The sequence below is a fragment of the Protopterus annectens genome, chromosome 12.part0, assembly GCF_019279795.1.
Source record: "Protopterus annectens isolate FY-2018-M chromosome 12.part0, PAN1.0, whole genome shotgun sequence".
Lineage (NCBI taxonomy): Eukaryota > Metazoa > Chordata > Ceratodontiformes > Protopteridae > Protopterus > Protopterus annectens.
In genome coordinates, this window is record NC_056746.1 from 576,627,661 (window position 1) to 576,650,616 (window position 22,956).

The 22,956-nt window shown below is 40.5% G+C and overlaps 1 protein-coding gene across 1 annotated transcript in view; it reads right to left on the reverse strand.

The window, feature by feature from the left end:
• The window catches only part of PMS2 (PMS1 homolog 2, mismatch repair system component), a 531,246-nt gene that overhangs the window by 491,086 nt on the left and 17,204 nt on the right, over positions 1–22,956 (reverse strand). The window contains exons 2-3 of the mRNA XM_044089714.1: positions 20,213–20,352; positions 8,292–8,378 (exon numbers count right to left, since the gene is read on the reverse strand). Of these exons, the coding sequence (XP_043945649.1) occupies positions 8,292–8,378; positions 20,213–20,352 (227 nt within the window). The remainder of the gene's footprint in view (positions 1–8,291; positions 8,379–20,212; positions 20,353–22,956) is intronic.

Genomic DNA, 22,956 nt, shown 5'->3' on the forward strand with positions numbered 1-22,956 from the left:
TTAGGTGGTGCATGAGTTGTCTATGAATACATTTTTCCATAATCTTTGCAAGTGGAGAGAGTATAGCTATTGGCCTATAATTGGAGAATTCAGTAGAGCTGCCTCCTTTGTGAAGTGGGATTACATAGGATATTTTCCAGATGGTGGGAATTTTAGCTTCTACTATGGTTCAATTGATTAGTATTGAGACAGGGTAAGTAATAGCATCAGCTGATTTTTGTAGGTACTCGGCAGGGAGTTGATCAGCAGAAAGTGTAGTGGGTTTTAATTTTTTGATCAAGGTGCGGATAAGTGAAGTGGCGACTGGTTGAAAAGCTGAAAGCAGTAGGTTTCTAGGGGTGCTACTTTCAGGACCAGGGAGCTAGGAGGTAGTTGGCTAGCTAGGGCTTGAATTGTCTCAGTAAAGAATTGGTTAAAACTATCAGAAACATCTTCAGGGGTTTTTATCAATAGTAGCAGCAGGGATTGGGGTTGAAGTTTGTCCAGGATGTAATAGATTATTTAAACCTGCCCAAACCTTCTGAGGGTTATTTTGATTTACTGTTTGTAAATTACAGTAGTATTGTTTTGTCTTGTAAAATTGATTTTTTGGTTTGTTCCTTGATTGCCTGTATTTAATGTGATCTTGAGGGTCTTTAGAAGAACGCCATAAAGCCCATGCTTTGTTTATAAGGGTAATTTTGAGTTTAGACTCTATAGAAAGCCATGGCGCAGTTTTTGCCTTGGTTCTCTTTGAACGGACAGGTGCATGCAAATCAAGGATCTCAAGGAATTTGTATGCTACTGCTTCCTCTAAGGGGAGGTGTTTTAGAATAGACCAATTACATGAGTTTAGTTCTTGTTGGAATTTGGCAGGGTCAAAGTTTTTATTGTTTCTAACCTTTCTGAGTAAGGGTTGTTGGGAATTAACGGTTTTGTGCTTAACTACATATGTGAGAAGGTGATCACTTAGGCCGTTAAGGAGGGTAACAGAGGTGTACAGTTGGGGGGTGACTATTTATGAGTACCCACGTATATATATATATATATATATATATATATATATATATATATATATATATATATATATATATATATATATATATGACCGGGCTGGACGATGTTTGTGAAAACATCAGGGTTATGTATATCTGACATGGCTTACTGGTAAATCAGTTTGGTTATGGATTGCAGGGGCCCTGGGTTTGAGCATTGCAAAGGCTGTTTATTTTGTTGCTGGGCGGAACAAGAGCCATTGGATACAGAGTGATTAAGGCACTTTTAAGCAGTTGTAAGAGGGTTTGTAAGGAGGTAAGCACTGCTAACTTCCGGTTACAGTTTCTTATATTCATTTAGCTAAATTGCTTAACCTGTGTAGGCATTGCTTACCCCCGCGCAAACAAGCTTAAACCCACTTACTGCTGCTTAAACGTGCTTACACCCGCACTAATTTCTAATTTGACAAGGCCATGTCAAACCTTGAGCTGTTGGACTTGCTCCATTTAAAGAAATCCCAATCCCTCAGAGCCACACGCTCCAGGGATCTAAACCTTGTCATCACAATGAACAAAACATGCTGGATGGATAGGTTCCTGACCCAGAGACTCCCCATACTCTGGAATAGACTGCCCATACATGCCAAGCAGAGCGCCTCCTTGGCCCTCTTCAAAAGGAACCTTGACGATTGGATGGAAGATAGGAAATTCACCCCGGGGATCACGTCAGTCGCCTGCTAGACAAGGATCTAGGGAAGTAAATATTGTGGGAAGAAATATCCAGGGAATTGTTATGACTAGGCTTGTATAAGCCCTTGGACCGATAGCCTAGCACCAACCTATGAAGAAAAGAAAAAAGGGTTGATAGGAAAGTGGTGAAAAAGGAGCACAAAGAGGGAAAGACAGTGGGGAAAATTGCTAGGGATGTGCAGGCGGGTGTAGGGAAGGTCCATAGCTGCCCATTTCTTCTACAGAAACAGCTGTGCATATACACTGAATTTAGAGGTAGATTTGGACACTCAAACCCCTGGGAGAGGGGTGAGGACAACAATAATATGTTGTGATGGCAATTAGACCAGATTACATGTGTCCAGTGGACACGTGTGCGAAATCGACAGCTATGTATAGGGCGATATTTTTTTTTTTTTGGGAACAGATTGCCCTTGTTTTTTTTTCAGGCGAGAGTGGGATGTTGGGGAGGGATAATATGTGGGAGGTAGGTTAATAGACAAGACAAACAAGACGCATACAGGGGCGGTATATGACACGTGGGGGGGTAAACACCTTGATGTGGAGGGGTATTGGGAAATCCGAAGCCCATGAGTCCCCTAGTGGAAACAGTGGGACTGAGATCCCCACCCATGGGCAGTCACCACTGCACATTCACAGCCCCAAAGGGGGTTGTGCTGGGGGCCGAGTCGGATAGCCAGGCAGACCCTCTAGTCATGACACTCAGCCCTTGAGCTGGCATAGCAGATCTCCAAACTGCTGACTGAGCTCTCTACACCCCACGACCTGGACCTGGCGATGGGTGACAGATTCCTGTCAGTGCCCGCTCCTGGGGGGGGGTGAGCCCCATCCCCTGAGGCAGTTCCACCCGAAGGTGGTGCACAACCAATGGGCGAGGAGGTCCCGGGTTGGGTCCCAGATGTGCTGGTGCCTGCTGTCATGGCCAGCTGAGGTGCTATGGTGTTTATGATGTATCAACATATGAGAGTTAGTAATAGTCAAGACATTCCAGGATTAGGTATAACAGCATGCATAAATATTCCCATTAACCCAGACACCAGATATGGAACAGTTGCATAGCACACGGAACACATGCATATATGGGACCACAGTTGTAATAGCAACAGCATGCAGGTACATTGATAGCACCATGCCACCAATGTTGGATTATTTCAACGTAGCACATGCATAGAAACAGATTTATATAATTATCAAACTATAGGTCATTTGTCCCAACATTACTGTGGCGTCATCACGTACCAGTTTAGGTGGGTATTTAGTGTATTGTTGGAGATATGGTGGGGGGACAGAAAGATGTCAATTAGCAACTAGTATATTCCTGTAGTTTGCATTACTTTCCTAGTCAGTGCTGTTATCTGTATCTTACAAGTATTACTACACTACCCTATTGCCTTAGTTTGGATAATGATATGGTTGTTGACATCTATATACATGGACTGGTTTCAACTGCAGTATACACCTCTTACCTAGTATACCTGTGGTGGAATTGTTCATTAACACTAACAGTTTCTACACATTCTCCAGATTCCAGGTTGATGTTATGCACATACCTGTCCATCTCTTTTTGCACAGACTCTGGCCATGTCTTGACCACATGCAGGTGAACTGGACATATGTAGACTATTGCCCTCTTAACCTTTAGTGACTTACAACACTCTCATACAGGATTTCCTACACAGTTATATTATGTAGCATAGTGTGGGTGACGGTGATCAGTGATACCTTATTATTCAGAGCAACTGCAACACTCACAATTCCATAAAATACCAGAGTAAACAGTACCAGTACAGGATATCAAGCTTTTATTTCTCGGCACAGTGTTCATATCCAAGGTACCTGTGGGAGCAATGTTTGTCAGCACTACCTGAATTTTGCCACAAAAAGTACCAGATTACACATTAGTATTGTGCACATACATTTCACTCTGTTACTGCACACACTCTGGTCACAGCTTAACAATGTGGCTATATCATGTTATCGAAATCTTACTACATCGAATCACTAAAGGTCGACCTCTAGTGATCGATGTATGTAAAACATCGAATAACGTTAAGAAAAAAAAAAAAACAAAAAACTAACTAGTGTAGGCAGGGCGGCAAACCCTCTTCACCCCCCACACCCCCCCTACTTAAATATTCCAACTAGTTCCATCTAAGTTAATTAGACTTCATCAGAACAGTTACAGTATATAATAATTATAGGTATCATGATATTAATATATGAATTAAGAAGGATGGTTTTAACATACAATGCACACTGGCACTTTAAATATGCAATTGTAGTTTTGACGTGGAACCCTATTCAGTTTTAAAAGCTATTTAAGCTGTGTAAAATTGCAATGGAACTGTCAATCAAACATTGTTCCGTATTTCAGTGTTATTAAATATTCCAACTCCGAGACTGCACTACATTGAGGTAAACGGAAATCTCCCCCTATGGAGATTTCCGTTTACCTGCACAATGTCTGCGCTTTCAATGTTGTGGTGCCGACAATATCAGCTTTGATATTGTCGGCTTTCGATATCATGAAGTAGACCCCTTGACAACATGGGGGTGTAGATGGGACATACGTGGCTTACTACTCTCATAACATTTGGGGGAGTTGCTAGTGTGACAGGTTTGTTCTTAAAGATATGTGACAATCAGTTGTATTTCCTGTTTGCTGCCTAAACATCTGGGATCATCAAACGGATTTCCAAGGGGGACAGGGTGACAGGCAGCATATATTGGCCAATATACTGGACATTCTGGACTTATCTGTACAGTTGTGGCGTACGATTCTGTATGCAGCCTACTTCCACTCCCAGGATTTGGACCATGGCTGTGTCTGCTAAAACTAAAACACTGTCCATCACAGTTGTGTGTGCTATATAGATATTGCTGTACATCTCCTATCTGATTTCTGTCTTGTAATTCTCCTGTGCTTTTACATTCTGACATTGTATTACAACACTATTATACAGGATTTCCTAGACAGTTTTATTATGTAGCATAGTGAAGGTGACAGTGATGAGTAATACCTTATTATTCAGTGCAACGTCATCATTCACAATGCCATACTTCTGGGCACAGTGTTCGTATCTGTCAGACCTACGGGAGCAATGTTTGTTAGCACTACCTGAATGTTGACAAACAAAGTACCAGATTCACATTATTATTATTATTATTATAATACACATACATATCACGTTGTTGCTGTACACACTGGTCACAACTTGACAACATGGGGGAGTAGATAGGACATACTTGGCTTATTACTCTCATAAGGACATACTTGGCTTATTACTCTCATAACAGTTTGGGGAGTTGCTAGAGTGACAGGTTTGTTCTTATAGATGTGTGACAGTTTGGGGAGTTGCTAGAGTGACAGGTGTGTTCTTAATCAGTTGTATTTCTTGTTTGCTGCCTATACGCCTGGGATCATCACACTGATTTTCCAGGGGGACAGAGTGACAGGCAGCAGATATGGGCCGATATTCTGGACATATCTGTACAGTTGTGGGGGTATGATGATTCTGTATGCAGACTACTACCACTCCCAGGATTTGAACCATGGCTGTGTGTGCTAAAAATACAACAGTTTACATTTCAGTCGCATGTGCTATTCGGATTGTGTTGTCTGTCTTTTCACTGTTTTCTGTGTGTCTCTCAGTTTCACTAAATGAACTCTGGGGATTACACCAGTCATATACAGACATTCCTACATATTCAATTTATGTTGCACAGTGTGGGTAACAGTGCTTAATACGACAGTACTACTAAGTGATTGCAAATCTACATTACCATATATCATCAGAGTATACACATGCAGTCCAGCAGTTAGACCTTTATTGTCAGGCTATTATGCTTTTATTTACATACAAACTATATGAGACTGTTTCTGCCATATTCTCTGGTGTATGCAGTACTTGCCTTAAACAATACAGGTTTTCTACAGGCGACTGACTTACTAATACAGTTAGATTTACTTCCTATGACAGTTATTTCCTATGACAGCACATGCAAGAGTATTACTAACCTGCCTCGCGTCACAACCTCTCCAAGCGACAGCCATGGGCCTCCTGGTTCGCAGCCCGCTCACTTGCCGCTGTGAAGGACATAACAGGAATATTTAGCTATACCTATCCATAATATACATGAGCTGGCAATTATAAAACGGGTAGTGAAGTGATACTTACACACAGCTGGGACCTCCCCTGTCCTTCTAGCCTCTTGCAGCCACTGATCCAAAAGCTCCCCTTTCGCCGCTTTAGGTCAGCATAGTGATGTCTGACCTGCTCACCAGTTCGGGGTATGCCAGTGGCACTGGTGAGGTCACGGGTGAGATGGTCCCAGGCTTCTGCTTTATATTGGGAACGCCGTTACTGGCCCTGCAGCAATTTCTGCTCATGGTCTTTGACAAGGAGTCTTGTCATCACTCTGGACTCCTGGATGCCCCAGTGCTGCACCCGAAAGCACACTCTCTCTCCCCTTCCTGACACGGTGCCTGCAAGGGGAAGCTACAACCAGTTATGAGATGTATTCCTACCGGTTGGGTTTAAGTAGGGCTTCTTTCCCACACTTTGCTGTGATTGGACGGTTATGAAAAGGCTAAGCTATGGTCAAACCTGCTTACCTAAGGTTGGCATTGTTTAAATGGGTATACCAATGGGCAAAATTAGTTAGCTGGCCTACACATTGCTTACACCTACTAAGTTGGCCTGTGCAATGTTTAGCATTGCTTAATATTTCATTTGCATTATATTTGCTTTCTGGCATGGATTTATTATTCATTACATATTTGTGTGTCTGGTATCCATGATTCATGTGTACGTATACTGTATGGGGACCCTGTGTTTATTAGGGGACTTCAACACATTATTACGATTACACCTCACATCTGGCCTTACTGCAGTACTCCAGTTCACATATCTGTGTTATGTAGTAGGTTATACAACTTAAGACTGTATATAGATTCCTTTCACAAGTTCAGTTTGATTTTCCCATAGTGAGGATTTGTTTGGTGATGCCTCCATCTTATGAACTGCTGTGATGGCTTAGTGGTAAATCACTTTGGCTATGGTGTGCAGGGTCCTGGGTTTGAGCCTTGCTAAGGCTGTTTATTTTGCTGCTGGCCAGAACAAGGGCTGTTGGATAGAGTGATTAAGGCACTTTTAAGCACTTGTAAGTGGGTTTGCACAGGTTTTCGCGAGGGGAGGCGATGCTAACCTTGGGTTAAATATGCTTACAGAGAGTTAGCTTCACTATTGCTTATAATGTGTGTACATTGCTTACCCCTGCGCAAACAGGCTTAAACCCGCTTACTGGTGCTTACATATGCTTACTACCGCTTAATAGTGCTTACACATGCTTACTCCCGCTTACCGCTGCTCTAATTTAGACAGCAATGTCTAATGGTTCTTGGGAAGGTGGGGGATTTGGAAGCTGTATGGAATTATCATTCATTGCACATTTTACCTTACATTTGTATCCCGGATTCCTGTGTACATATACTGTATGGGGCACGTGTTTATCTGTGGACTTTGCAAAATTATGACACTGACACCTCACATCTGCATTTAATGCAGTAGTCCAGTTGACATATATATGTTATTTCGCAGGTTATGCAACTAAATATATTAGTCATAAAATGATTTGACATGGAAAATGGAATGTGTTGCAGTGGGACTCGAACCGGGAATGACTGCTCGTAAGGCGAATGCTCTGCCCACTACACTACTGCTGTACTGCTTTATTTGCATATATCTTATTTTTTATCCTCTTGTGCCATTTAAGCTGCATTACCCATAGCTTAGCGATGGGCAAACTTGCACACCTACAGTTAAATCTCATCTGTTTCAAAAAAATTATATCTTTATATTTGTTGTTTTAACTATTGCGCTTGTACACGTGGGGGGATGTTGCTGAGAGTATGCATACACCTATGAGTGGTCTCGCTCATTATGTTGGGACTTGTCTCCTGTTCTTCATTGCAGGGGCATGTATACGCTGAGAGCTCTGCTCTCAGACACACCCCCTGCAGTCTTACAAGCTTTGTGTAAGATTAGGAGCTCAGGCAGCGTGCCTTCATTAATATGCATGCCGCGTTGCAGTCATGCTCCTGAACGGCCATTTCCGTGCAGGACAAACTAGTCCTGCACAGAAGGATAGCAAATCCGGGAGATACAGTGCAACTTGAGATCTTGTCAGCCCTATAATGCACAACATACCAATGGGAATTTAAACACAACAGTATCATTTAGGAAAATACATGTGTGTGTTCAGACTGACATGCCTGAGCACAGGCATACACAAAAAAATGATCACTTCTAAAGTTATTACAGTATGGCTGCCACACATTACAATGCCACAAATTACATTTGCATAGTTAACATTTAATAATTTCAAATTTCAAAATTAAAAACACTGGTAATTTAAGCGGATGAACTTTTTTATTTAAAGGTGAATATTAATCAAAAAGATTGTGCCTCTTTTAGCTCAATATGTTGCACAACCAAGCAGATACAGCTCTATTTTATAACATTATAAATGAGACACTAACGTTTCACCTCATAAATTATGACTTACTCAGGCCTTCAAAGTTCTCTTCTCCAACTCCACAGCCGTTGTCTGAAATTTCAATAAGCTCAGCACCATATTCTTTTAGTTTAATATCTGGGAAAAAAAGCAGTATTCAGTACATTGATTACAAAAATAGTAACAAACATTTTAGGAACTGCTTACTATGGTACATCATAAACTAGTGCCAAAAACAGTAAGTATCACATAAAGCTCATCATTTAAACTTCTTAAAAATCACAATATTTAAGGTGGTTTTCTTTTACTCCTTTATCTTTTCTCCATTCTAAAATTAGCAACACCACACAATACCGTAATGCAAATTATATACATAATTTTGTTGAAAATGTTTTTTGTACAAGTAAATGTAGCTGACAACTTGTGCAGTCAAGTATAGAATCTCCATAGTTAAACAAAGCAGCAATGTTATTTATATTTCACAGAAAAAAGAAATTAAAACCATAGTGATCGTAAAGTCATAAGAGAAAAAACATTTCTACTGTCATGTGCTGCTAATCTATGCTTATTATGGACTCATTCTAATATACTGTAAGAATAGTGGCACTTAACCCTAGCTAGTCAATCTTACCTGTCCTAGTTAAAAGTTGTTTTCCAAGATGCTTAAATAAGTACTACAGTACATGGACTGCAAAGTCACCTCACTGTATAGTCGATCACTGTGTTACACGTTCAAAAATTTTCAGGCTGGTATTCATAAAGTGACAGAAAAAATTTGCTAAACTACACACAGAGGGAACAAACCCACACTATGCAAAAATATCTAAATGTAATGCAGTGCAAACATTAAAATACAGTTAATTTAAAATTAAATTATTTGTTAACCAAGTAAGAGAACTGGTCCACAGCAGACCCTTTTCATCTGCAACCATGTAGTAAAATTTAATCGTATTAATGACGAGATAAACATACCAAAGTAGCAAGCCTGTGTCTGACCTGCATGGAATGGCTCATGATAAAAGATGTAAAACCAAATAGTGCTGCATGGAACAATGTTAAAAAAAGAACAGCGATATAAGTGCTGATAAATGTGTTGATAAAATTATATGCAAATAATATGTGCTAGAAAAGGTACAAAAAGTTATGCAAAGGGAGCAAAGGATGCATTAGCCAGAGGGATTGGTATCAACAGTATGGCAAGAATGTGCATTTGCAGGATAAGTGGCATGGTGTACATGCAGGGCTGTGTACCAATGTGTGTGGACATCATCAGAAGTGCAGGAAAACACAGCATCTCATGCAGAGGTAGCAATATGCGAGCACATGATTTTGCTGCAAACAGTAGGACACAACTCCCCACCAGAAAAAGACAACACATGTATCTGACAGTTTGCCAATATGTAAAAATGCAACTACTTAGCCACAGATATGTGTAATAAAGATACAGATGGTAACAGACCAGCACATGCAAGATTGGCCAATGTCCGGGGTGCCACAATAGACCAAACTACACCATGAAAACCGTGACAGATATGCTGATAGCTGTGTAGCCACGTACACTTTATATGTACAGAATGCAAAGTTAGCATGAATGTACATGCACTAGCCTATAGGGGAAACAGTCTGCAAGGACGCAGAAGGGAGCAGACAGCACTGTTGAGCACAGGCATACAATGTGACACACTGGCCCCACGTGTACAATATGAGCTGTATCCATGACTACAAGTAGGAAGTACTCTGTTTAACGAGCCACATTCAGGGTGGCAGCATAACAACAATGCAAAAGGGAAAGAAAAAGAGGCACCACACAATGAACAGGAAGGCGTGCACAATATAGAGCAAGCAAGAGGATCAAACCAAAGGAAGCAACATAAAGAAAAAGAAAAATGACAAAAGTGGCACTTACTTATGAATATTCAGCATAAGTGTTATGGCTATGCATTGGAGAACAACAGAATAGAGAGGATGTAGACAGAAAGCAATACACCAAGGTCACAAATTACAACATCAAGAGGGTGCAGGTTAGTGACTTCCTCTTCTTCAGAACCCCCGGAGGAGAAATTCATTGTTTTTGGCTTTCCCAGTTCCCCTGGTGTGCACCAAACTGACACTCAAAATGCCATGTCATAAAGGACACAATATGGCTAAAGGCAACAAATTCAAAGCAGATTCTCATCACCCTGTTTCATGGTGTAGAAAACCACAGAGTAAAGCCTAGACAACTGCTGCTGCCAAGGAACCAACACTACAGCCTGTACTATTACTGTTGCCTGAAAACAGCACTACAGCCTAGATAACTCATGTTGCCAGACAACTAGCCCTTAAAGTAACCATTTGAAATGTCAGGACCAGCTACAGCAAGTCCCAAAATATGGAGACAGAGACTGAATGGCCAAAAGAAAGGACTTGTATATACAAAGTCTGAGATGCCATTTCTCAGAATATTCCCTTTTCTTCAGGGTATGGCATTCTCAGAATTGTTATACATCAGTTCAGGGTGTGTTGTGGTGCGGGAGGGGCTTGTCAACCCCCCCCCCCCGCGCACACACACACACACACACACACACACACACACACACACACACACACACACACACACGTTTTAAGGAGAAGAGGGATTTTCAGGATTTGCTCTTCCCAGTGTTTTCAGTCTTTTTTTTCAGCTCTCAGCATTTCAAGTGCCAGCATTTCAACAGGGAGCCACCATTAAAGCATAGACAACTGCTGCTGCCAAACAACTACCAGTAAAGCCTAGCCCACTGCTGCTGCCAAAAACTATCAGTAAAGCATAAACTACTGTGGCTCCTGTCAAGGAACCAAGTAAAGCCTAGATAATTGCTGTTGCCAAGGAATCAACAGTACAGAGTAGACAACTGGTGTCCCGTATACTTACCCTTTGCTCCAGGTTAGATGGCATAGCATCCAGATAGTCTGAAACTTGCAAAATTGGTGCCACTCTCCCACGTTATGACTGATGGATCAGCTACATTGCCACTTACTGGGTAAGTAGAAACTGTGACAATTTGTTCTCTGCTTGCTCAATCATCACATCTTTCCTCTGCCAAACATCTCCTATCTCCAATCCCCAACTCAACCAAAGCCCTACTCCCAAGTTTCCAAGTAGTTTCAAGATCTACCTGGCAGCAATAGCATCACATAAAGGTTATGTTTTTTCCATAATCCCCTACAATTTCCTGGAATACAAAGCAGTTCTGAAGGGGTCAGCATGCACTCGCTTACAAAATGATACACCCAAAAGCAGCTGACTCAGCTTTCAGTTCAGCAGAGGTTCATCTTCACTTCTTTCCTGGGGAAAGGTGCGCAGGTGTTCTACCTCCCCACTCATCCCCTACTATCAGCATTCCAGCAACAGAGCTCCACCAGAAGAATTGCTACATCACCTCAGGATGCTGAAAGTAAACTTAAATGCACTACCCCTGCACTGTGGCATCTGAATGGCACATATATAACATCTACATTATGGATGTGGTCTGAACTCAATGAAGTGTCTACTCAGACTGAACTTTCTAAAAGAAATGTGAACCACATGAAATGCATGTTCCTGTAATAAGCTCACAGATTTTTCATCCCTCTTTTAACACCGATTATAAATTGCTTAGTACATTAAGATTAACTTGAAAATGGTTAATATACAAATACTATTTCTAAACGTATTTAAAACGCATTTTAAATCAGTCACTTTCCAGTCCTTAGAACCATTTTTAGCTTTCAAACATCTATTTTGTTTCTTCAGTCATCATCTACATCTGGAGAAAATGACAGTATCAGTTACACGGGACAAATGATCTTTTTGTAGCACTTCTTATTTCACCACTGCTTTTCTTGGAGATATGACTTTAAAAAACGTTTTCTCGGCAACTTCTGGCAATCAAATGTCTCAGTTTTTCTGCTGCAAGACTGATTGGGGCACTTCTGTTTGCTCATCTTCCTAGAACTGCAGACATGTCTGTCTTATAAGAATGTTTTAGATTCATTCTATACAGCTTTCCATTTTTCCCCTAATAACAGCACATGACCTTGGTATGGCTATTTTACAAACTACTACATCTTCAGGCTGCAGAGATTCCCCAGGTCTTTTATAGGTTCATAACCAAGTATTAGGCTGGGTTGCCCCTGTAAACCATTTTAAGCCTAGCCAATTTCCCTTTTTGTGCTCAAAATAACTTATCCCATTTAGTTATAGATTGCCCTTACCCATCCCATGGTCGAAAATTATATAGTATCCCAATGAGAATAACTGGGATCACACCATAGATAATTTTAGAGGACCCATGCATGGCATAAAGCATTCAGTAGCTGTCTTTGTCCATTAATGGTACAGTAGTCAGTCCTGGGCTACATTTTCTGTTTCCCATACCTAAATCTAGACTGTGCTTGAAAATGGACAGGCATGAACTTTGTTTTATGCAGATGGGGAATCTGTTCCGCAGCAGCAGCAGTATCCTCTGCAAAATATAACCTGTTGATGATGCAGAAGAGGTTTAGATCACTACTAGACAGAGTATTTCCGATGCCATAAGACATGCTGTTGTGCAGTAAATCCATTAGTAATGGGTCAAAGGAAGCCTTGCATGCCAGACATAGGTCACCTCTTAACAGTCTGTAGGATACAAAGTATGGTGACAGGGCTTCCAGTCAGTCCATGCAAGACATGTTATTTAGGCCTTGGATCCTTATAGTAAAGTATTGCTGTGGGCATTCCAGTTGTTGCATGTGTTTGGACAGATACATGCCAAAGGGGGCATTACATCCAATGACTGACCTCATGAGGGCTGTGTAGAGGGGAACAATGACATCCCTAGACCTAGACACAATCCATTTGTTTATAAGTTGTGCAATATAGGATGACTTTCCTACAACATCAGACACATGTTGGTCAAAAGGTAGGTCACTGTCCACAGAGGTTCACAAATCCCCAACAAGTGGGTCAACCCTTAGGGGCATATTGTCAATGTGGTAGCCCCCTGGGGTAGATGACTTCCTGAATGATACAGTGATGCATTTTTTGGCATTTAGGTTCAGGCCATAACATTGACAGGAGTTATTTTAGATAAGTCATCCTGCAGGATGGCTAAGTCATATGGGGATTCAATGACCAGTCCTAGTCTGCAGTCATCTAAAACTTAATCAGCCAGAGCACTTTGGTATTGGCTTTTACTTCAGAAAAGTAGAATCCAAACAGGAGAGGTAAAAACACAGAAATCTGGAGGACTTAACTGGTCTCTTTGTGGAGGTAACATCCCTTATTTTGATTATCTGCGTCCTATTGATGAGCCAGTTGGCAATCCAGTGGGTGGCATAGGGGTTTATTCCCAGTTTATTTAGCTTTTCTATTATGTCTGTGTGGGGAATGGTATCAAAAGCTTTGGGCAGGCAGAGGTATGTGATGTATACCATTCTGCCTTCATCCTTTGCTTTGGTGACCTTTTCAAAAAATCCACCAAGTTGTGTAAGCGTAACATACCCTTGACAAATCCAGACTGAGGTGGATCCAGTGTCTGGAGGTTTCCTATGTCCTGAATGATTAATTCCATGACAAGTCTTTCCACTTCTTCGCATATGAGGCTGCTCAGACTTATAGGTCTGTAATTTCATGGATCTGTGGAAGGTCCTCCCTTATGAAGGGGAAGGACTGCAGCTGTTCTACATTCACTAAGTACAGACCCTGTATGGAGACTGAGACTAAACAGTGTTGTTCAGGCTGTGGCTAAATTGTGCTTCATGCTATTCAAGATAAATCCAGAGATAGTGTCAGGACCCATCAATGCAGTATTTTTAGCTTTTGATAGCACTTTTAGGACTTGGCCTTGTTGGATAGCTGGAGGTGAGCCAGTTTCCGATATATATCTTGAGGGACAGATGAAGGGGAGGGGGGTAAAGTTAGAGCTAAATTTATTGTCCAATAGGTTACCTATATCTTCAGCCTCAGTGCAGGTAATTTCATTCACAATCAGGTCAGTGCACTGCATTGCATTTTAGAGATTATGAACATAAATAAAAAATACCTTGTGATTGTCTTTGGCTTGGTGGAAGTAATTATGCTCCTGAGTTGTTCACTTATTTCAGGGATAAGGGCCATAATACTCTGGGAATCACTCATACTTTTGGTCAAAATTCTTTCCCTTTTATTGTAAAGCTTGTGGATATGTGTATTTGTTTTTGGGATTTACTCTGCATTTGTCCCTAGAGGGTACAGCTGCATTGTGGTGGTGTACATCTGAGTATTCAGTGGAATTACCTGGGTTTGGTGGGGATTTGAGGTAGTTTGTCTTAAATAAATTTCAGAAGGTACCTTCAGTGAAAGGGATCTCTGGTTTTAGTGTTATTTTAAAGAAGACTGCTTTATGGTCAGACCTAACAAGTGATGAGGGTACTCAAAGTATGGTGCAAGACGTTCCCATGTTAAGGAGGACAAGATCGAATATATTATTCCCCCTTGTTGGTACTCTGACTAATTGTTCCAGGGCACTTGTTTTGACAAAGTCCAATCATCTGCACTTGTGCACTACTGGTGGTATTGCTTTCCTAGTCTATAGCTGGACAGTTTAGATCATCTGGGAAAACAGCACTGCTTTTAATACTGAGAGAGTCTAGCTCCCTTAGATAGGTGTCGTGACTTTCTTTTTGTCATAGAAGGAGTGCTATAGCTAGCCAATATATGGCATGGGATATTTCTGACAGTTACTTGGACATGAAGAAGTTCTAGTGCATCATGCTGCTTTAACAGCTTTGATGTGAGTCTCATATCATGTAGACTGACACATACTTAACTTTTTTTTCCACAGATTGTCACTAGGCTGATGATCCAGAGGGGCTTTTTAAGCCTAGCTAAGTTTTCCCAAAGGGATAATGATGTCCTGTATCCAAGGACGGCACTGAGGGGCCAGGCACTTACAAGCTACCTCTGTCTATAAGGGACATGAGTGCCATGCCCAGTGTAAACTTCCTATTCCCCTTCCACTGGTCTAAGCGGCACTTAAACTGGGCAACAGATGAACTCAACTTCACATGGATGGAAAGCCTGTTCCATAGGAGGGGCAGTCGCTGAGACACATCTGTCTCTCCAGCACGTTCTCAGACCTTGTATTTCTGGTACTGTCTGACCTACAAATATGCAGGAGATTCATAATGGTGGGGTTTGTAGATGCCTTGTAAGACAGGCATAGATCACCCTTCAGCAACCTACAGGAGACTGCGTACAGGAAAGAGCTTTAAGCCACTCTGCATAAGGCAGGTTTGTTATGCCTTGCATTTTTTTTGTAAGGAACCTTCAAGGTCACTCTAGTTGCTGCATATGCCAGGTCAAGTACATAACGAAGGGAGCATTGCACTTTATGACTGATCTGATGAGAACAACGTACAGTATGATAATGACCTCTTTGTACCTAGATGCCATGCCCTTACTTATACGTTGTGCAACACAAAAGGATTTCCTCACTATTGTGGCCATGTGCTGGTCAAAGGTAAGGCTAATATGTGTCTGTACCCAGATCTCTGACCACTAGGTTAACTCTTAAGGGTATATTATCAGCATGTTAATTAGCAGGATGATTGATTTCCCCAAAAAGTACAATTATAGATTTCTTAGCACTGTTTAAGACCATGGCTTTGGCACCATTTGTTAGTCAGAGAGACAGGCCTTCATGGAGAATGCTAGTGTCTGCAGGGGAGTTGATGATAACCACCAACTTGCAATCATCTGCAAACTTAGTCAGCCATAAATTCTCAGCATTTGCTTCCATTTCAGAGAAATAAATACAAAAACTTGGCCAAGATTTTTTTCTTTTGTTGAATAACCAATTGATATTGTGATTCCACCAGGGTGGACTGTCTTTTGAGCTTGTGTTATTCTTAATATGAGTGGGCACAGCTCACTCTATACAGCTATCAGTATGTCTATACAGAGATTTTGTAAATAGCTCAGCATAGGCTATGGTGTTTACTGGGTTTGGGGATGCTTGGAATTTAGCCAAGGTAACACTTGGTAGAGAATGGCTAGCCTTAGAATCGTTCCTAAAGGTTTTTGCTTTTGCTGGATCCCTAGATTTAATTTTTAATTCAAGCAATACTGCCTTATGGTCAAATCTGATGAGCAAAGGCATTACATTGGGTGAGGAACATTGCCCCCCCATGGTTGTGAATACAAGGTCAAGGATGTTTGTACCCCTGGTAGGAGAATGAACCAAATGTTCTAGGTTGTTGTATTTAACAAAGTTTGGGAATTGCTGGGCTTCTGCATTAGAACTGGTACGATTCCCAATCTATAGAGGGGTAGTTGAGATCTCCCATGAATATCATATTGGGTTGAATGGTAAGGGAATCCAGTACATTAACATAGCTTGTATGGGTTTCATGGGACATGAAAGGGTACCTATATGTTGCAAAGATATGGTACGAGACCCTGTTTATGGTGAGTTGCACATATACGAGTTCCAGTGGGTCATACACTTTAACTAGTCTGTATGCGAAGTTGGTTTTTATATAAACAGACTCAAACTTTAGTTCTCTCCCGTGTTGTAGCTGGTTTAAAGGTGTGAAACACATTATAAACTTGCATTGCTGGGGTACTCTTTGCAATTTTAAACTATGCCTCCTTTACTACACAGATATCTACACTCTCCAGGGAGAAGAATGGTTGCAGGGAGTGGATTTTCTTGTCAAGACGTCTAGCATTAAGCAGTACCACCTTCAAATATACCTTTATAGGTCAGTTAAGTTGGGAGTTTATCAGTTTTGCATTGCCTAATAAAGGCACTATAGTGGTTGGAATGGTCTTTGCCAATATCTGAGAGCCTAGAGGAGATAAGTGCAGACCATCCCTGGAAAAGCAGCGTGGTCTGTCATCCATGTTCTCCCAGGCCATCAAATATTGTACCCCCTTGGACTGACACCAGAAGCTAAGCCAGTTGTAAAAATCAATCATTTTCTGTTGGTAACGTAGCATCATCATTGGAGATGGTAGTATGCTGCTCACTGCTAGGCTTGTACCTGCCGAGACATATAATCAGCGAATTCGATCATGTCTTGCTTCTTACAGTCAAGGAAGGTATATTTCAGGTCATTAACACCCACATGGACTATGAGAGAGTTATATTGGTACCTGTGGTTCAATAACCGAGTGTCTGTGTGACTTGATGGATCCTAGCCCCGGAAAGGCAGCTAACCATGATTCTCTCCATATGCATTCTGGTGAGGAGGACATCATTGTGAATCACTATAGAATCACCATTGACCAGGAAATTTGGCTGTGTGTTGGTTTACCTTATGGGCTTAGTGGTAAAGGCATTGGATACAGTGTTGCTAGGTGTAGCTGTGGGTGATGTTTTAACAGAGAGTTTACATGATAGCTGAGGACCCTTTTTTTTATTGTGCTGTGTAAGCGATCTTAGTGTTTTAGTAAGATTACCTGCAAGTGCCTCAGCATAAGCAGTTTTATGGGTATGGTCTTTACCCTGTTGAGTAGGCATGATGCAAGTGTCACTAAGAACCTCTATAGGATTAGTTTTGGTTGTATGACAGAGTTAGACATCTAGCATTAAAGTGTATCTACACCACTTGCATACTTTATCTGTTTTATTCAGAATAAGAGGGTTGTGAGTGCACACGAATGGCTACAATGTCTCAGAATACCAATCTCAACCAGACTGGCCACAGAGAGAATCAGGATGTGCACATATTCATGGCTACTGATCTACTAGGGAGGACTGAGGGGAAATTTAAATATCGAAAAGGTCAATAAGACCAGGAACTTGATGAGCGACACTCAGCTATGCACAAACTAGATGCTCTAGTAGTTAAAAAAAAAAAAAAAAATCTGTCTAGACAGTAAGGGTACATTAAGGGAAACATACACTGTGAGAGATCAGTGTCTACACAGAGTACAAGGGGAAATTACACTGAAAAATGTCAGCGATGATACAGATCACTGATAGGCACAATTCCCAGCTCAAAAAGGCATAGGCTATTCTCTTCTGCCACAAGAGTATAGACTACAAACATTTCTCATGTAAAATAACTGGTTTGGAGCCCAAGTGGTTAAACCAGAATTAAAGACACTTTTAGAATAATAGACACACTAAGCCTTCAACCAGCAATTCCCAATTCAGAAGGGCATAGGTTGTCTTCTCCCACCACAAGAGTGCAGACCACAAACCCTCTTTATATAAAATAACTGGTCTGGAGCTCAAGTGTTTAAACCAGAACAAAGATACTTTTAGAATAGCAGGCACAATAATCGATAAGTCTTCTCCAGCCTGCTCTGTTCATTCCACTTTTTGTGCAAGAGATTAAGGATCAGAAAAACAGATAAGGCTCTACAAAGATGGCAAAATCATAACCAAACATGTCTTCAGCAATTACACAATCAGATACTTCAACTGCATTATGCGTTGTTCAGTTCTCTGCATTTTCAGGCTACAAAGTAATGAACTTGAACAAGCAGTGGTACTACCACCATACTGACACAGCACATCAAAATGAAATCTGCGTGCAAGTTGTCACACGACAAATTATGCACTTGTCACAATAATAACATCAAAAGGTGCTACATCTGCATTACACAAGCTGAAAAAGTGCAACATCCAAAATGCGCAGCTTATAGCATGCAGTATGGTCATCATTCATGGAGATGATACACAGAGTAACTACAGCATACCATCAAATGTCCTGAACCCTTTTCACAGGACAATGATTACCTCATCAATGTTAACATTAAAATTTTGTGACAGAATGATAATGTTAAAAGAAAACATAATAAAAAGAAAAAGGGGGACCGATATTCACAGGGAAAGACTGTACTCACTACTAACCAAAAGGAAACCAGGAAACCATAACTGTATCACTAATAAAAAGAATGAAAGCAAAGCATAACATAAGTAGGATGTGTTAGTCAGAAAATGTACTGGCAGAACCTGGAAAGGACCCAGCTGGTTGTACGTGAGGAATGGTTCCCCCATTAACCATGGGAATATCCATGTCAACACTCCATGACATAAGCCATGCATAAAACTCGAGAGAAGGTGGAGAATTTAACACATTACAAACACAATGAGAAAATTGATCACACTACTATTTTTCAAACACTGCAGGGAGGTGCAATAGCCATTTCTCTAAGATCTTAAGGGTATGAAATAAATGGTCACACCAAACAAACTGCAGTCTGGTGTAATAAAAAAAAAAAACCAGCAAAAGAGTACAATACTTCAAAGTGTATGAGTAACAACAGTGGGATACAACAAGAAAACAGAAATGTGTAGCACAGAATTACTACAATAAAAGTATTTTTGTTGCGGTTACTCAAATTTTTTTTCTTTATTTTATTTATTCAAAAGCGTGGGTGAATGCTTGAAGAGTCTTCCCAAACTGTTACAGGACAAGAATATGATAGGCTTCAAAAATTATACAGGAAGCAAAGCAATACAACAGTCGGGACAAGGAAAGGATGGCAGGTCATTACATAGAAAGCCAATGAACAGAACAATGGGATTGCATGGAATGGTGACAACTTCCTTTGCTTCTAATATAATGACCTAACAATAAGATGCAGGTGCGCATCATACCTCATTACATGGGAAGCAAAGGAACATAGAAATGGAGTGCAGGAAAGGACGTCAGTTCATTATATGGGAAACAAGACATTAATAAACCATGATTGACAGCAGCAATCCAATTCAGTGGTCCCACCTGGAAGCAGCGATACTAGTACCGACATGTAAAGCCTATTAACAACTCAAAAACACCATATCTAATATCTGTTGTGCATGATCCCACCAAACATACCATACAGCTCTTCTATAACAATCATATTACCCAAGTTCAACATTTTGCATACTCCACAGGCCTGACAACACACTTCATGACGCAGATTAATAACAGAAAATCGCCTGCTTGTAAACATGTCAACCCATGCCTGCCATCAATACACTCTACATATCAAGACCCAGTTAACTTACCAAGACTTGTCGCTCCAGCATCTAAACTGTTTTCCACCAGTTCTTTTACAGCTGTTGCAAGATTCAGAATCACCTGACCAGAGCAGATCTGATGCACGGACTGTCGATCAATGGGTCTAATTGCTTTTGCAGGATCATGGCTAATTGAGAGAAAAAACAAACTTTGTCAAAGGAAATAACTGTTTCCAATGCGAGTGAAACTATAGCTGTATGCACCCCAAGAAATGTAACAGTACCTTGACGAAAGCAGTAAGCAGTACCACAAATGTTTAAATATTAATGTTTATTAACGATTCTGAACCTGTTCTATTGCAACATCTCATCATGCAGTCAAATTATAACTTAAATCCAAGTGACTGAAGTGGGTAAGGTACTACATAAGAAATATTGCTCCTGCAAGTAGTGGTGAAATGGATTTCCACAGAATGTAACTGCAGATAATGATCACACAGTTCATTTATGTTGCCTCGTTTCTATATAAATGACCTATCCCTTCCTACCCTCACATACCCCCACTGCCAATCTACTTCCACATAATTATTTACGCACATTTTTGTCCAGGTCATGGCCTCAGGTACAATACTCTTTCCCAACAAGCAGTGGATGTAAGGTGGGAACATTCCTGCCCCAGAAAGGATACCAAACTGTCACTATGCAAACACACACACACACACACACACACACACACACACACACACACACACACACAGTCACTTCCAAACAACCTGCAAATTTGTCTTTGCAGTGTGAGAGAAAGAAGAGACCCTGTTGGAAAAACAAGTGCACAGGGAAGAAAATACAAATTCCACATCAGGGACTCCAGAATTAGACTCAAATCAGAGCCCCAAGCACAGTGAGGTAGCAACATTAACCCTGGCATCAAGCCTCCAGCCACCCCTAAATTAACTCCATCAACTGGGAGGCATTAGCCGTTGAGAAACGTATATTTAGTATAAACTTACAAAGCATCTTTTCAATAAGCACACATTTAAGACATCATGCTTTGGTCACCTGTGTTTCCTAAGCAATTTCTGAAAATAAATCAGATCATTGGGTACTGACATCACTGATAAAAATAATATTCAAACCAGAGAAATTCCAAGATGGGTGCACACTAAATCAAAAGCTTATTTTCAGCTCTACCAGTGTGAAAAAAGAAACAGAGATAAGTGCTACATTTAGAAAATTCAGTTACCAGTTAGAAAATATACTGCCTGGTTGCCAGCAAAGAAGAAACTTACGACCTGAAAGAAAAACTAGAAAAGATGAAGAGAAAACGCCGACTGGAAAGCATCCTACAGCTGTTCAAGCTCCAACTTTGATGGAAGACATGACTTCCAGTAATCAAGAGGAAAAAAATAAATCAAATGTACTCTGAGCTGATTAAAATAAACAAAACACTAAAGAAGTTTATCAACTCAAATGAAAAAAGGCTGGAAGATGCTTTAAACAGCTATTCAGATGAATGGATGAAACTGTAAAACTTAGAGGTCGAAATGGAAGAAAAGGCTGGCTAACTCTGGCTGGCTGGAAACTGCTCAAGAAAAGCCATTAGAGTTAGAGGACAGAGCACGCAGAGAAAATCTGAGATTTTCTGCTGTACCAGAGAAACTGGAGGGAACCGACTATATTAATTTTATGAAAGCACAAACAAGCAACCAGACTTGTATTCCACAGCAGGATTTGATAATGTGTATGCTCCAAACCTGGCCACAAGAAAGTATCCAAGACCTGCATTAGTAAAGATGCAATCATAGCAACAGAAAAAGTTGATTCTGACAAAACTGTGGAAGAAGGCAAAGTATTAAAAATTGGAGACAGTAGAGTGTTTGTGGGAAATTATTATTCACTGTACACCAGGCAAAAGAGAAGCAAATTTATACCAACAATCAGGGAATGTTAAGAGAAAGTGTGAGATTCTAGTTGTATCCAGCTGTCTTCAGTTTATTTTTTCCTTGAAGGATCAAAGTAGTTCCAATGCAGAACAGGCTAAGGGGGAAATACAAACGTTTGTCCAACAAAACAGTGAGCCAACAGCCAGAAGGGGACTCTTGATGATAAAGCTCAAAGAAAGACTTTGCCAGGAAAACCTTTTCCAATGTTCCAAAGGAAAATACTTGAGAGACAGAAAAAAGCACAAGAGTTGACTACAGGAATTGGAAGTTCCTTGGACTGGAAATGGAGTCTGGGGATAGGAAATGGAGATGAACAGGAAAAAGACCGGAAACACTGAAATTAGTGAATAATGTGAGACTATAAAGCATTAATTACATTTGTGAAATATGGCTTTACAAGAAGAAAGAGTGGACATTTGTTGACTTTGTTAAATTTGGGGGGGGGGGGGGCTGAAAAGCACTTCATGTCATTAATGTTTGGAAGTAAAACAAGTTTTGTTCTTAACAATACTTGTATAAAACATTTAATGATATAAATTGCATATTATACAGTAAAGCATTTTTAGTTACTGGTCTATGTGATAAAGATACTAAAGTAAGCAAGAGCCTTTTCCTCTTTTTTGGTTTTAAGAAATATACACACTACAATGTTAAAACAAAAGAAAGGGTGGACAAAAACATGTTTATATTAATATGCTGCAATCTTGTAAAAGTGTACAGTTTATAATACATGTACAGTTGATATGTTTTATCTTACTTTGGCATAGGTGAATATGCGGATTAAGGCCCTAAGCTTAAACGCTGAATGTAATGAAAATGCTTTCCTTTCACAAATAAATTTTCAGTGTC